Source organism: Eurosta solidaginis, chromosome 5 (genome assembly GCF_040869045.1).
Source record: "Eurosta solidaginis isolate ZX-2024a chromosome 5, ASM4086904v1, whole genome shotgun sequence".
Classification (NCBI taxonomy): domain Eukaryota; kingdom Metazoa; phylum Arthropoda; class Insecta; order Diptera; family Tephritidae; genus Eurosta; species Eurosta solidaginis.
The window spans coordinates 169,114,791-169,129,415 of record NC_090323.1 but is presented as its reverse complement, the minus strand read 5'-3'; the positions used below and the strand labels follow the sequence as shown (position 1 = coordinate 169,129,415).

The 14,625-nt window shown below is 44.1% G+C and overlaps 2 protein-coding genes across 13 annotated transcripts in view; one reads left to right on the top strand and one right to left on the bottom strand.

Annotated features, from left to right (window-relative positions):
* The window catches only part of LOC137233699 (parkin coregulated gene protein), a 69,620-nt gene that overhangs the window by 10,380 nt on the left and 44,615 nt on the right, over positions 1 to 14,625 (top strand). For 2 of the 12 annotated variants that reach the window (XM_067756965.1, XM_067756967.1), the window contains exon 2: positions 94 to 321. The exons of 6 other annotated variants lie outside the window; for them this stretch is intronic. Coding sequence is in view for 1 of the 6 variants with exons in the window: in XM_067756977.1 (XP_067613078.1) it covers positions 313 to 321 (9 nt within the window). In the remaining 5 variants the exon portion in view is untranslated. Of the gene's footprint in view, positions 1 to 19; positions 322 to 14,625 lie in introns of those variants that run through there. 4 more of the 12 variants (XM_067756977.1, XM_067756969.1, XM_067756968.1 and 1 more) reach the window with 3 other exon arrangements.
* Su(P) (prostaglandin E synthase Su(P)) lies at positions 271 to 9,428 on the bottom strand. The gene is made up of 3 exons (XM_067756964.1): positions 8,619 to 9,428; positions 8,151 to 8,557; positions 271 to 492 (listed from the first exon to the last, which is right to left on the bottom strand). Exons 1-3 carry the CDS (start codon positions 9,326 to 9,328, stop codon positions 404 to 406), a joined length of 1,206 nt encoding a protein of 401 aa, XP_067613065.1. The 5' UTR covers positions 9,329 to 9,428; the 3' UTR covers positions 271 to 403.

Here is a 14,625-nt window from a genome sequence, read left to right as displayed (position 1 = left end):
GTTAGTTGCGCTACTTGGTAAAATTTACAATGATCACAACGTTGTCGTTGCATTCGATTCGTATGTTAAATTTCTATTCGTATCTCGCTCAAGTCTCAATGGAACGTAACTGGTTTTAGCTTATGCTTCAAGCCAAAGATGACCTTGAACCAGTAAACATCTCATACGTGAATTCTATGCTCAAACATTCACCATGTAAAAAAAAATTACTACAAAAGAAGTTGCGTTTGCATCAGAAGCCTAGGCACCACTGAGCTATACTCAGAGACATTTGTATCCGTCAAACTTTTCTTTATTCACAAAAGCTTCAAAATGTATAAGGTAAGATTTGTTACATTGCTATATACACATAGTTATATATTTTTTGTCAACGTTATAAATTTAAACAGATATTGTGTGAGATTTAAGCAGGTAAAGGTGCCAAGTTTGAGCCTCTTACTAAATTACCGCGATTTCGTTCAACCAACTCCTTCATACCATTGTACCATCCGCCTATAAATTACATATGTATACAAAATTATTATTGTGTATGAAAGATTATCATTAGTTGATTTTAACACTCAAAGTCCTCATCTATATACCCCCAACTTACCATGCGAGGGCCTCGAAAGAGTCCTCGAAAGAGTCCCCGAAAATAACCCGAAGTGATCCCCAAAAACAATAAAATGACCCCGGAATGATCCTGAGTCCGCAAAATCCTCCCGAATCTACTCCAGAAGCACCCTGACGGAGTCCCAGAATTCATCCCGAAATTAAGCCCAAAATGATCACTGTAAAAGGAGTCCTCAAATCATCCAGAAATGACTCCTAGAGAGTCCCCAAAATCTTCCCGAAATGATGCCCAAAGAACACCGGGAGCACGCTTCCCAAGGCAGTCGGTTCTATGTACCGGAGCGACTCGGGATTTTTCCCGACCAAGGACTGTCATTTCAGTGTAACCCCATTTAATTTGTTGCGTCCCTCCCACAAACTGTCATCCTCCCAGCAGCTCCTTGCAGAAGGACTGCTCCATATTCTCTTACTCCGGGAAGGCATCGAATCCAATCCGGGTCCGTCTCCTGACCCCAGTCCTGAGAAATGGTTTTGCTACATCTGCCGGAAAAGAATCTTTTTAGGACGGTCATACTCTGTTCAGTGTGTTCGTGTAAGGGATGGTTGCATCGGACAGGTTGTTCTGGGCTTGATCCCAAAACCCGACGTCCACGTAACTTTTATAAATCTTTTGTGGCTCCTTGCTGTTCACGCCCAAGGGCGTCCCGTAGTCTACGCCTAAGCGCCCCCACTACCTTCAAGCAGCCCCGCTGCTCAGCAAGCCACAACAAGTACCCGCTGCTGCTCGCGCCCCACGGCGCCAACAACTCAAACAGCTGCTACCACTCATAACTACTACCTTCGTAGTAGAGTCGGTAGCAATGCTGAGCATCAGCCCCTGCCCCCGTATTCTCCCCCCCCCCCCCCTCCCCCCTCTTTTTCGTCAGCAATCGTGCAGGTCAGGTAAACAAACTCTTGGTCCCTACCTCCGTTTGCCAGCACAGAATATATATGTTTGCGACATCCGCCCAATGCAGCTCCTGCCTTGGGTGGGGCCACTTTCCTAGATGTTCTGGTCTCCGCGACGACAACCCCCCGACGGGTTTCATCGCGCCATGTTGCCAGGTCGCACACCCAAATCATCCGGGTACCCCAATGCTTGCTCAAGGACGCCCAGTCCCAGGGCCACAACAGCAATTGCGTCCTGGCCTTCCACAACCCAGGCGTAGTCACCCGTCACTTACCCCCAGAGTGGCGGCGTCTCCCCTTATGCACTTCAGAATTCTGCAGTTAAACTGTAATGGACTAACTGGGAAGATTACGGAGATAGTCGATTTCATGAAGCGGCACAACATCCGCATTGCTGCGATTCAAGAGACTAAACTCACAGCAAGATCTGCATTGCAGACATGCTCTGGCTATAATGTCCACAGGAAAGGCCGCGAGAGCGGAAATGGAGGCGGCCTCGCGTTTATCATACACCACTCTGTGCAATATTATATATTTGATCCTGGCATCGACCGCAGGGACAATGTCTTAGAACGTCAAGGTCTATCTGTCCGGTCAGGCGATGCAAACCTAGAAATCATCAACATCTACATCCCTCCTGCCACCTGTTGCCCCAGTGGATACCGCCCTAATATCAGAGCCTTACTCACTGGCAACAATCGCATTATCTTAGGCGATTTCATTGCCCACCACGATCTATGGCACTCAAACTTGCGGTAGTGGTGAGATGTTGGCGGATCAAATAGAAGAAACGACGTTCTGCGCAATAAACGGAGACGCCCCCACACGTATGTTGTTGTTGTTGTAGCAATGCTCGCCCCACCCGATAGGCGCGACCGATCACAAATTGTCATCAATATCCTCTAACGGGAGTCCAAGGAAACTTGCCGTTTCAACATGGGTGGACCATAAGGAAAGGGGTGTTAGAGGCGTTGGTTCCACATTACAATTAAAGAGATGGTTGGTGTCATGTGGGGACACATTGAAAGCAGGGCATACATTTTGTATGTCGGGGTTGATTCTGGATAGGTAAGAGTTTAACCTGTTACAGTATCCAGAACGAAGTTGAGCAAGAGTGACACGCGTTTCCCTGGGGAGTATGCGTTCCTCTTCTGCGAGTTCTGGATATTATTCTTCAAGTACTGGATTCACCGGGCAATTCCCGACATAAAGGTCCGACGCCTGTCTATGGAGTTCACCAAGGACCTGCTTGTGTTTTCCCGCTTCATACGGCTGGGTTCTCAGGTGCCGTATTTCCTCAAAATGCTTACGGAGATGACTCCTTAGGCCCCTAGGCGGTGCTGGTTCGTCAATCAGATGTCTGTTGGGATGCCCAGGTTTCTGGGTATTCAACAGAAACTGTTTGGTCAGCATCTCATTTCTCTCCCTGATGGGGAGTATTCTCGCCTCATTGTGCAGATGGTGTTCTGGGGACATAAGAAGACAGCCCGTGGCGATTCTGAGAGCAGTATTTTGGCAGGCCTGTAGTTTCTTCCAGTGGGTGGTTTTTAGGCTTGGCGACCATATGGGTGACGCGTAGCACGTAATCGGCTGGCTAATTGCTTTGTATGTGGTCAAGAGCGTTTCTTTATCTTTTCCCCAGGTACTGCCAGCAAGGAATTTGAGGATTTTATTACGGCTCTGAATTCTTGGAACAATTGCGGTTGCGTGCGCACCAAAATGTAGATCCTGATCAAACGTCACACCCAAGATTTTGGGGTGTAGGACAGTCAGTAGCGTAGTACCATCGACGTGGATGTTCAATATGGTCGACATTTGGGGCGTCCATGTTGTAAATAAGGTCGCGGAAGATTTAGTCGGTGACAATGCCAGGTTTCGCGAGGCGAAACAAATGGAGAGGTCAGGGAGATAGCCGTTTATTTTATTCCCCCACACGTATGGTAGGAAGCTGTCACAGTTCGCCAGATATCTCAATCGTGAGCGCAGAACTCGTAAACTGCGTCAACTGGCAGCCGATGGTAACATTGGCATCCGACCACCTGCCTATACTTATTTCGCTCGAGCGTACCGCCGACTTCATCGTCACCGAAAATTGCACTTTCATAAAGTTCAAAAAAGGAAAGTGGGAAGAATATAAATCGTATACAGACAACCTCTTTGCTGCCCTCCCTATCCCGACTGATGCCCGCCAAGGGGAGCGTGCCTTCCATAAGGTCATTGAATCCGCCTCGGCACGTTTCATTCCCGCCGGAAGAATTACCGAAATCCGGCCCCACTTCCCGGAGGAGGCCGCAAACTTAGCGAGAGAACGTGACCTTATAAGGCAGCTTGATCCAGGCGACCCCCAAATAAGGGATATAAACCAACGCATCAGATTGCTTGTGGACGAACACAAGCGGGCGAAATGGGAGGAGCACCTAAGAGGTTGTAACCTCTCTACCGGTGTGGGTAAACTTTGGTCCACCGTAAAGTCCCTATCGAATCCGACTAAGCACAAACACAAAGTTTCCATCGCCTTTGGCGACAAAGTGCTGTCGGATGCGAAAAAATGCGCGAGTGCTTTCTGCCGACAATATATAATGCATTCTACGGTCTACAAAGATAGACGGAGGGCACGCACATAAACACAAATTCAGCGCGTTGCGCGTCACCAATCACCATCACCGCTAAAGAGGTTGAGGACGCCATTGGTCGCGCTAAACCACCCAAAGCAGTGGGCCCAGACGGCATAGCCATGCCGATGCTTAAAAGTCTAGGGAAAGAGGGTGTCAAATATTTAGCGCATGTCTTCAACCTGTCTCTTTCCACCTTTGTTATACCCGAGAAATGGAAAATGGCCAAGGTAGTCCCGCTACTAAAGCCTGGGAAACCAGCTAACATAGGAGAGTCGTATCGTCCGATATCTCTCCTATCGCCAGTAGCAAAGACGCTTGAAGCCAAGCAAGCAAATTTGCAGCTAGCCTCTCATCAGCATAGCTTCAGAAAACTCCATAGCACTACCACCGCGCTAAATGCCATTAGCACACAGATAAATTGCGGTTTAAATCAATACCCCCACCACAGAACAGTACTCGTAGCGCTAGACCTATCAAAAGCCTTGATACGGTCAACCATGGCTCGCTACTGCAAGACCTGGAAGGGTCTACCCTTTCCCCATGTCTTACAAGGTGGACCGCAAATTATCTGGGTGGTCGGCAGGCATCGGTGCAATTTAGAAACGAAACATCAAAACCAAGGAGAATTAAACAAGGGGTGCCACAGGGTGCTGTCCTATCCCCACTTTTGTTTAATTTCTACATATCTAAGCTACCTTCACCACCGGAAGGAGTCACAATCGTTTCCTACGCCGATGACTGCACAATAATGGCCACAGGCCCAGGCCCAAAGATCGATGAGCTATGCAATAAAATAAACGGCTACCTCCCTGATCTCTCCAGTTTTTTCGCCTCGCGAAACCTGGAATTATCACCGACTAAATCTTCCGCGACATTTACAACATGGACGTCCCAAATGTCGACCATTTTGAACATCCACGTCGATGGCACTACGCTACCGACTGTCCTACACCCCAAAATCTTGGGTGTGACGTTCGATCAGGATCTACATTTTGGTGAGCACGCAGCCGCAATTGTTCCGAGAATTCAGAGCCGTAACAAAATCCTCAAATCCATCGCTGGCAGTACCTGGGGAAAAGATAAAGAAACGCTCATGACTACATACAAAGCAATTAGCCAGCCGATTACGTGCTACGCGTCACCCATATGGTCGCCAAGCCTAAAAACTACCCACTGGAAGAAGCTACAGGCCTGCCAAAATACTGCTCTCAGAATTGCCACGGGCTGTCTTCTTATGTCCCCAGAACACCATCTGCATAATGAGGCGAGAATACTTCCCATCAGGGAGAGAAATGAGATGCTGACCAAACAGTTCCTGTTGAATACCCAGAAACCTGAGCATCCCAACAGACATCTGATTGATGAACCAGCACCGCCTAGGGGCTTAAGAAGTCATCTCCGTAAGCATTTTGAGGAAATACGGCACCTGAGAACCCAGCCGTATGAAGCGAAAAAACATAATCAGGTCCTTGGTGAACTCCATAAACAGGCGTCGGACCTTTATGCCGGGAATTGCCCGGTGAATCCAGTACTCAAAGAACAGTACCCAAAACTCGCGGAAGAGGAACGCATACTCCCCAGGGAAACGCGTGTCACTCTTGCTCAACTCCGTTCTGGATACTGTAACAGGTTTAACTCTTACCTATCCAGAATCAACCCCGACATACAAAATGTATGCCCCGCTTGCAATGTCCCCACATGACACCAACCATCTCTTTAATTGTAATGTGGAACCAACGCCTCTAACACCCCTTTCCTTATGGTCCACCCCTGTTGAAACAGCAAGTTTCCTTGGACTCCCGTTAGAGGATATTGATGACAATTTGTGATCGGTCGCGGCTGTTAGGTGGGGTGAAGCATTGCTACAACAACAACAACAACGCCGGGAGCACTTCAAGACAGTCCCCCCAGTCATCCCGAAAGGTTCCCAAATGACTGCGGGAGGATCCCGATGGAGTCCTAAAAACATCCCGAATATCCTGAGGAAGTCACCAAAATCGTTCCGAAATGACCCCTAATGACCCTGGCTTAAGGTTAAGTGGGAAGAGGATCACACAGACGATTCACCCGTCGCCAGACCGTACACACTACTACATATAGACTATACATATGTATATACATATGTACGCACACATATACTGCTAATTTCTACAAAGACATAATTAATGAATCCTTAAACAGCGGTATTGTACCTAGTTACTGGAAAATTTCAACAATAATACCTGTTGAAAAAGTAAAAAATACAATGAAACCTGAGGAATTACGTCCAATTAACACGTTACCTACAGATGAAAAAATTATGGAGACAGTGGTGAAGGATCAACTTGTGACATACTTAGAGAAGCACAATGTGATTATCCCAGAACAATCGGGATTCAGGAAGAGCCATTCTTGCGAAACAGCGTTGAATATGGTAATTGCAGATTGGAAAGAAGACATGGCGGACAAAAAATTTACGGTGTCTGTCTTCTTGGATTTAAAACGGGCTTTTGAAACTGTCGATAGATCTGAGCTATTGGACGTTATGTTTAAAATTGGTATAAGAGGAAAGGCTTTGGAATGGTTCCGGAGTTATTTGGGTGACAGAAAACAGAGAACGATAATTGGAAAGGAGGTTTCATCAGTGGTGGATGTTAACATTGGTTTACCACAAGGCTCGGTCTTGGCGCCAATATTGTTTACATTGTATATCAATGATATCAAAAGATGCTTAAAATACTGTAAAATACGTCTATTTGCGGATGATGCATTGCTTATCATAAGTGAAAAATATGCAGAATGTGCCATGCTGAAAGTACAAGAAGACCTGGACTCGCTATACAAATGGTTATGCCTTAGAAAACTGAAATTAAATGTCGAAAAAACTAAGTTCATGATATTTTGTAAAAACACCAATATCATAAGTAACAATAGTTTAAATAATATTACGCTGAAGGTAAAAAACATGGAAATCCAAAGAGTAGACAAAATTAAGTATTTAGGAGTTTTGATTGATGATAATCTAAATTTTGGAGAGCATGTAACTTATCTGGAAAAGAAAATTGCACAGAAAATAGGCTTCATGTATAGAACATGTAAACATATCAGTCAAAGTCATAAAATATTGGTATATCGTTCAATTATTGAACCACACTTTATTTATTGTCCTACTATTCTGCTATTAAGTAATGATATATATATTAAGAAACTTCAAATACAGCAAAACAAGGCAATGCGATTTATTTTAAAATGTCCTCCAAGAACGCCAAAAATTGTAATGCTCAATAGATTAAACTGGCTTAGTATTAAACAGTCAGTTAGTTATTTCACATTGAAATTTATACACCAACTTAGGTTAGGAATGTTACCGAATTACCTGAGTAGTAAAATACATTATAATCATGAAATCCACAATTATGGAACAAGAAATTGCAATAATATAAGACTGCCTAGAATAAGAACTGAGTTCGCCAAAAGGTCTCTTGAATAGTTAGGGTATAAAATGTATAATGAGTTACCTTCTGATTTGAAAGACTGTGAAAATATTAGTAAGTTCAAAGAAAAATTGTTTTTATATTGTACGTCACTAAATGTGACATGAGTATTTATGTTTAATTTCTTATTTTAACCTAAACTAGGTCTTAACGACCGTAATAATAAATAAATAAATAAATAAATAAATACCACCATATACGAAATCGAATTTACATGCGCCTACAGATATTTCATATAGCACTCGCTTTTTCGATATATCGTGCTACTGCGAGTGTCGAGCTACAATCGACATTTCTAAAAAAAAACCTCCTATCTCACCATAAATTCAACACGTTTCTAACAGGGATTAAGGGGGTTTTCTGCAAACCGATTCTAATATAGGCCATTTCTGAATTGATAGCGAAGATAGGGTGATATTCAACCCAGCCGTTGCAAAATGTAACGCTGTTAATTATGTTTTACAGGGGAAATCAATATCCTTAAATAGCTTAAAACACCAAGCGCAGATACTCGCCATTAAAACCATATCATACGCATATAATTGCTGATATGCCTTCTTACCTATTTTAGTATTTTCCATGCAATCCTTAAAAGCTTGACATCCTTCCATACTATTAAGTACGCCAAATACGGATAAATCAGCTAAATTCGGTCGATCGCCACCCATAAATTTTTGTTTACTTTTATCCAGCTCTTTCGTCCACTTATCAAGCGCTTCATAAATGTGAGATCGCACATCATCGGTAAGATTATGACGGCGTTTCAACATTTTACTTATACACCACATGGCAACAGTGCCTACATTTACCATTAAATCGCGTTCCCATTTCGGGAAATATACATCCCACTCGCCTGCCTTTGCAAACCATTCAAATGTTTCACGTGCTTCGCCCAATGTACGATAGCAATTGGGTGATATGAGATGCACAAGATGTGAGTCGGCCCATGTACGCCATTTACGCTCTTTTCTAAAAAATTGCATCTTATAAATAAATGAACTGTCAAGCAATAAGTTGTAAATGTACTTACTCTTGCATATCTTTAGTTAGATTTTTTGGTGTTTTATCTTGATACATTAGGAAGTATTTGTTTAATATGTCTAGCTTCTTTTTCTGATTGTCATCGAAAAAGGATATCATTGGATAGAATTTTGCCAAATCACCAATATCACTTTGTTTATCATTTAAATATGATGCTAAAAGCGAAATAATTGCGCTTGAGTCCGTCATTTGTACATAACGTCCATCTCCTTGCTGTATCAATACCATTGGAACTTTCTTTTGTTCGGACCATTTTATGTCTTGTCGCAAAACTGCATCAACCTCAACCACCGAATACGATATGCCCATATAGTCTAGAAAGGCGCGTACCTTGCAACAGAATGGGCATGTTTGATATTGAAAAAGTATAATTTTCAAATCTGAACTATCACGAGGATTAATGAAACTTTTCGTTATTCTAACATCAGGAAGCTCTTTCAGAACTTTTGGTGGGATACGTTGATGCTCCATGTGTGAGGTTTTATCCGTCCAGTTTCCATATATAGAATATGCCGTACCAGATGCAGCACCAATGCCCGCACCGATTAGTGCCAACTTGAATGTGCTAGTGCCAGGCTTCGGAGCAAGCGATGAAGCGTTGCGTTTACCCTGTGGTCCAATTAGGCGGCTAATCTTTGGAAACACGTTGGTGCTGTTAGCCACAAAGCGCCGACTTAATGCAACTCGCAAAGTTGACATTTTCAAGTAGTTTGATTTCACGAATGTGTTACTTAATACCGGCTGACTAAAAAAATACTTCTGACTAGAAAAATTGCCAAATATCTTGGAAAACAGCTGTTTATTGACAGACCGTCTGTCATTGTGAATTCATACAAGTGGCGAATGTTTGAAAAAAAACGTTCACAATAGTAAACAGCCTCGATCACATGTTCAAGCGCCGCTGGATTACTTAAATCATTTGCTCAATAGTGTTTTCAAACATTTTTGTAAACGACTGGTACATTGCGCTACATACATATTTTAAAATGTTTGCCATTGTTTACTATATAGTTTGGCAGCTTAAGTAGAGGTTATGTTGCGAATAGAGTGGAAGGCAGTGGACTAGGCAGTCGAATGTCATATAATGAAGGAATGGTGTTCGGAGATTTTTCAAAGTCAAAAAAAGAAATGATAAAAGCTTTAATATAAATAAAACTATTGTTTTAATAACAACAAAAACGCCATATATATTCTGTATACATAAATTTGTAAGGATTATCTCACTTTAAAATTTGAATTAAATAATCTAAAGTTTTGTTTTGAAACTGAGTCGAGAACTGTGCGTGTGAATGTGCGAATTTTCACCGATCAGCTGTTAGTTGCGCTACTTGGTAAAATTTACAATGATGTTTGCTTAGCTGTATGCTCATATTTTCTCTATTAACTAGATTTTTAAAATCAATATTAATTTATGGCCCCTGTTGATTCCCTAGAGACTACGAATTATAACTGCTGCAATGCATTTGTATTTTGATTGTATCGACGTTTATTTCTATGAAATGAATACATTGTACATTTTAAATGAGATTTAAATTAAATTTCACGAATTTTACTTACCGCGGTTCCGTCTCCATCGGCTTTGAATCAACGAATGACGATGGAAAGAGAACCGAGGTTTATGGAGTTGCCACTCTAAGAAGTGTGTACAATATTTGAATCGCAACCGTCGAAATATGATTGACGCCGTGCTGTATCTAAGAGTCATTCCGCGACACCCCATCCCCCGTGAATCGTTCTGATTCACTACTTTCCAAGTGCAGAACGGCTAACTTAGATGCAGCACGTCGTATGATGCCTCCTCCAGCCACGCGTACATCAGCTTGTCGGACCACTCCATCTTTACCAGGGTACATGCGTTCCACCACGCCTCGACACCATTGCCTTCTTGGTACGTTTGCGTCACACACGAAGACTACGTCACCTTCCTTTAGTAGTTCAGTGAGGTTGCACCATTTAGTACGACGAGTAAGTGTAGGCAAATATTCAGCAATCCACCTCTTCCAAAAATGGTCACGAAGTTGGCGGGCAATTCGCCATTGTTTACGCAGACTACAAATCTTTTCTGGTTCGGCGTAAGCGCTCGGCGTCTGAGCGGTGTTGGCGGTTCCAAGTAAGAAATGGTTCGGTGTAAGAGGCTCGTCTTGGTCGGCGGTGATAGGTAAATGGGTCAACGGCCTTGAATTCACAACATTTTCTGCTTCAATAAGGAAGCACTGAAGTGTGTGCTCCCTTGGTGCGACTTCCTTAAGCGTTTGGCGTAACACACGTTTGACGCTTTGAACCATACGTTCCCATATGCCCCCTTCTGACGGGTTGATAGGGCAATTAAAAAGCCATTCTACGCCTCTTGTTCCCAGCTCGTCCTGAACTCGGCCACAATCAAATATTTCTGAGAATCGTTTTGCTTCTTGGTTTGCGCCAACGAAATTTTTACCATTGTCAGTTCTTAGTCTAACTGGTACACCGCGCCTGTTAGTAAAGTTTCGTATGGCCGTGATACATGCGTCTGTACTTAAATCAAATGCAATCTCCAGATGGACTGCTCTCACCGTGAGACATGTGAAGAGAGCCACCCAACGTTTCTCCTGGCGACTACCGATAGTGACATTAACAGGGCCAAAATAATCCAAACCAGTATATGTGAATGGCCTGATGAAAGGTGTGAGGCGATCCTCTGGCAACGGACCCATGATTGGCGTAACGGGCGTCGTTTTGCTTAGGCGACACACGAAACAATTGGCAATGACGCTTCGTAATGTTTGTCGTAAACGTGGAATCCAGAAACGACGGCGAATTTCACATACAGCGGATTCGGTGTTTTGGTGCTTCATTTCGCAGTGATAATGAGCGACAAGTAGTTTTGTCAACGTATGATTTGGTGGGAGGATCACAGGCCGTCTTGTATCCAGGGGAAGCCAGCTAGCGTTGTCGATTCGACCCTTCACACGTAGGATTCCTTCATCATCTACGTATGGTGTCAGTTGAATTAGGCTGCTGTTGCGAGGAACCGCCTCACCGATCTCTAAATGTTTTAGTTCTACTGCGAATGCTTCTTGCTGGGCGTGACGATGTTAGACCATATGCGGATACGTTACCATATTGACGGCGGCACTTATTGACAAACCGTAGCATCCAACCAGTGGCTCTGACGAGTCTATTTAAAGAAAAAAAAAACGATTAAAATCCAAAAATGTGTTACTTACAATGACCATAGCCAATTTCGGACGCAGCTCTTCCACTTCTGGGATACGGTCACCGTCGATAGTTTGACTTGGCCATGTCGACTCTTCGGCACGCAAAAATTGAGGCCCACAAAACCAGCGTTGAGTAGAACGATATTTAAGTTTACCACATGCACGAGTTGCTTCATCCGCGACGTTTTCTATGGTTGGGACCCACTTCCAGCTTGATGTTTCAGTGGCGGCTAAGATTTCGGCCACACGGTGGGCTACAAATGGTTTATAACGCCGATGTTCGCTGTTAATCCAGTTTAGTACGGTTTTAGAATCGGTCCATAGCGTGAAATTACAACAGCTGACAGAATGTTCATCTCTAATGGTCTGTAGCAAACGTGTGCCAAGGACAGCAGCCTGAAGTTCCAAGCGTGGGATTGTTAAAGGCTTCAGTGGTGCGGTCCTTGCCTTTGAGCAGATAAAGGCAACCTCGACTTCTCCATGGGAATATGTGGTGCGCCAATATGCTACGGCTGCAAAGGCGTCCTCGCTGGCGTCCACGAAAACATGAAGTTGGAATTGCTGTGGCACACCATTTCGGAAATAATGTCGTGGAATCTTTATTTCCATCACGTCAGGAATAATTTGACGCCAGCGATCCCATGCAGTAGCTATATCATCCGGCAACGGGGCATCCCATTGTAACTGTTGTCTCCACACTTCGCGCATGATCAGTTTAGCAGCGATTGTGATATGGCTCAGGAATCCAAGGGGATCAAATATAGACATAATTATGCTCAATAATTCCCTTTTTGAAGGGCGTCGCTCGCCGCATACTACTCTTTCGTCTACGTTGTTGAACTTTAATTGAAATAAGAAGTCATCAGTTGAGGGTCGCCAAGCCATCCCTAAGACCTTTTCTGTGGACATTCCATTCTTATTAACAATTGGGATTGTGGCCTCCACGCCATCAAGGGCTGCGAGTACTTCTGGCGAATTTGATGTGAAGTTTCGTAGTTCAAACCCAGCACCACGGTGAATGTCTCTTACCCTTCGTGATACGGAAATGGCTTCTTCTACATTGCCGAAGCTGTCGACAAAGTCGTCTACGTAATGGTACTCCAGGATTGCCTTCACAGCTCGAGCGGAATTGTTGGAGTGCTCCAGAGCATTCAGCGTTTTGATGTACTGTGCAGCGCAAGGCGAACACGCTGCCCCAAATGTCATCGCTTTCATCTCGTAGACGTCTGGATTTCTTGAGGCATCGCCATCGCGCCATAAAAACCTTTGGGCGCATCTGTCCTCCTCTCGAATCATAATCTGATGGAACATTTCCTTGATGTCCCCACACACGGCTATGGCTCCTTCACGGAAATGAAATAGAACGGTTGGTAGCGCTTGATAACATTGAGGCCCCTTCAGAAGCTGCGAGTTAAGGGACATGCCCTGTATTTCTGCGGCGGCGTCGAAGACGAGACGAAGTTTAGCTGGTTTATTTGGATTGACCACTCCAAAGTGTGGCAAGTACCACGTCTTATTATTTGTTCTTGTGGCTTCGTCGGACGTCAACTTTCGCGCGTAATCTTTCGCGACATATGAGGCAATGATATTTTTGTATGCGTCGGCGAAAGTGTCATCACGCTGCATTTTTTTTTCTATGCTTATCAATCGTTTCTCGGCCAAATCGTAGCTATCCGGCATTTTAATGAAGTCTTGCTTCCACAACAAACCCGTTTCAAACCGCCCATTCACTCGGCGCGTTGTTGCATCTAGAATAGTTCTAGCGCGCAAGTCAGCTGCACTGTCAATTACTGGTGCTGCCTTCACTCCAAAGTTCTCTATTTCAAAGTATTCTGCAATCATGTCGTGCGTCGTTTGATCTGATGTAGGTGTCGTAAGTAAACATATCTGCGCTCTCGCAGCAATCTCCGTGCTTGGTCCAAAAACTGTCCAACCAAGTTCAGTATTAGCGGCATACGGCCCAGTGCAATTTATTTTTATTATTTCGGAAGGTAAACCCAACTGGCAGTGGTCAAGTACTATCAAGAGCTTTGGCACTGCTCCATTATATGGTTACAGTGGTAATTTCCTTGTACCACTAGCAGAGTACAATAAGTCGGCCTCCTTCAGAGTTTGCGCAGGAAGGTTTAAATTTAACACGCTGTAAACGTTAGACAATTTGTGTTTCTTTTTCTTACCAATTCCACTGACGAAAAGGTCTACCACTACACTTGGCTCCTGAGCCATCTTCCCTCCGAACCATTGTACGTTTAGGTTGTGCTTCTCACCTTGCAAACCTAGTTCCTTACAGGGGTCGTTATCAATTAGCGTGACGGCTGATCCTTCATCCAACAATGCGAAGGTATCGATGGACTTTCTTTGACCATGCACTGTTACGGGTAATATGCGAAACAATAGCTTTCGTTCACCTTTAGTGTCAGAACAGCTCAAAATAGGTTTGTTTTGAGTAACCGCTTGCTCCCCGCTTTGCACAGTGGAGGGGTTCTTCGGTGGCGTTTGAGTTTGATCGTTGTCGTGCAGCATTCTATGGTGCATCCTTTGGCATCCATCAATATGACATGGTTTACGGCGACGACACTCCCGAGTTGTGTGCCCTTGACTAAGGCACGAGAAACACAGCCGACAACGCTTGACTTCTTTCCATCTATCGGCCGTAGTTGACTCACGAAGACGTTGACATTCAGCTGTTTTATGCGCATTCTCATCCGGTACATGAGCCTGCTGCTGCTCGTTAAAGCTTTCGTTTTGCTTTCCTGAAACATGTAAGACTGGTCGACGTTTTGATGGCTCATATTTTTCATA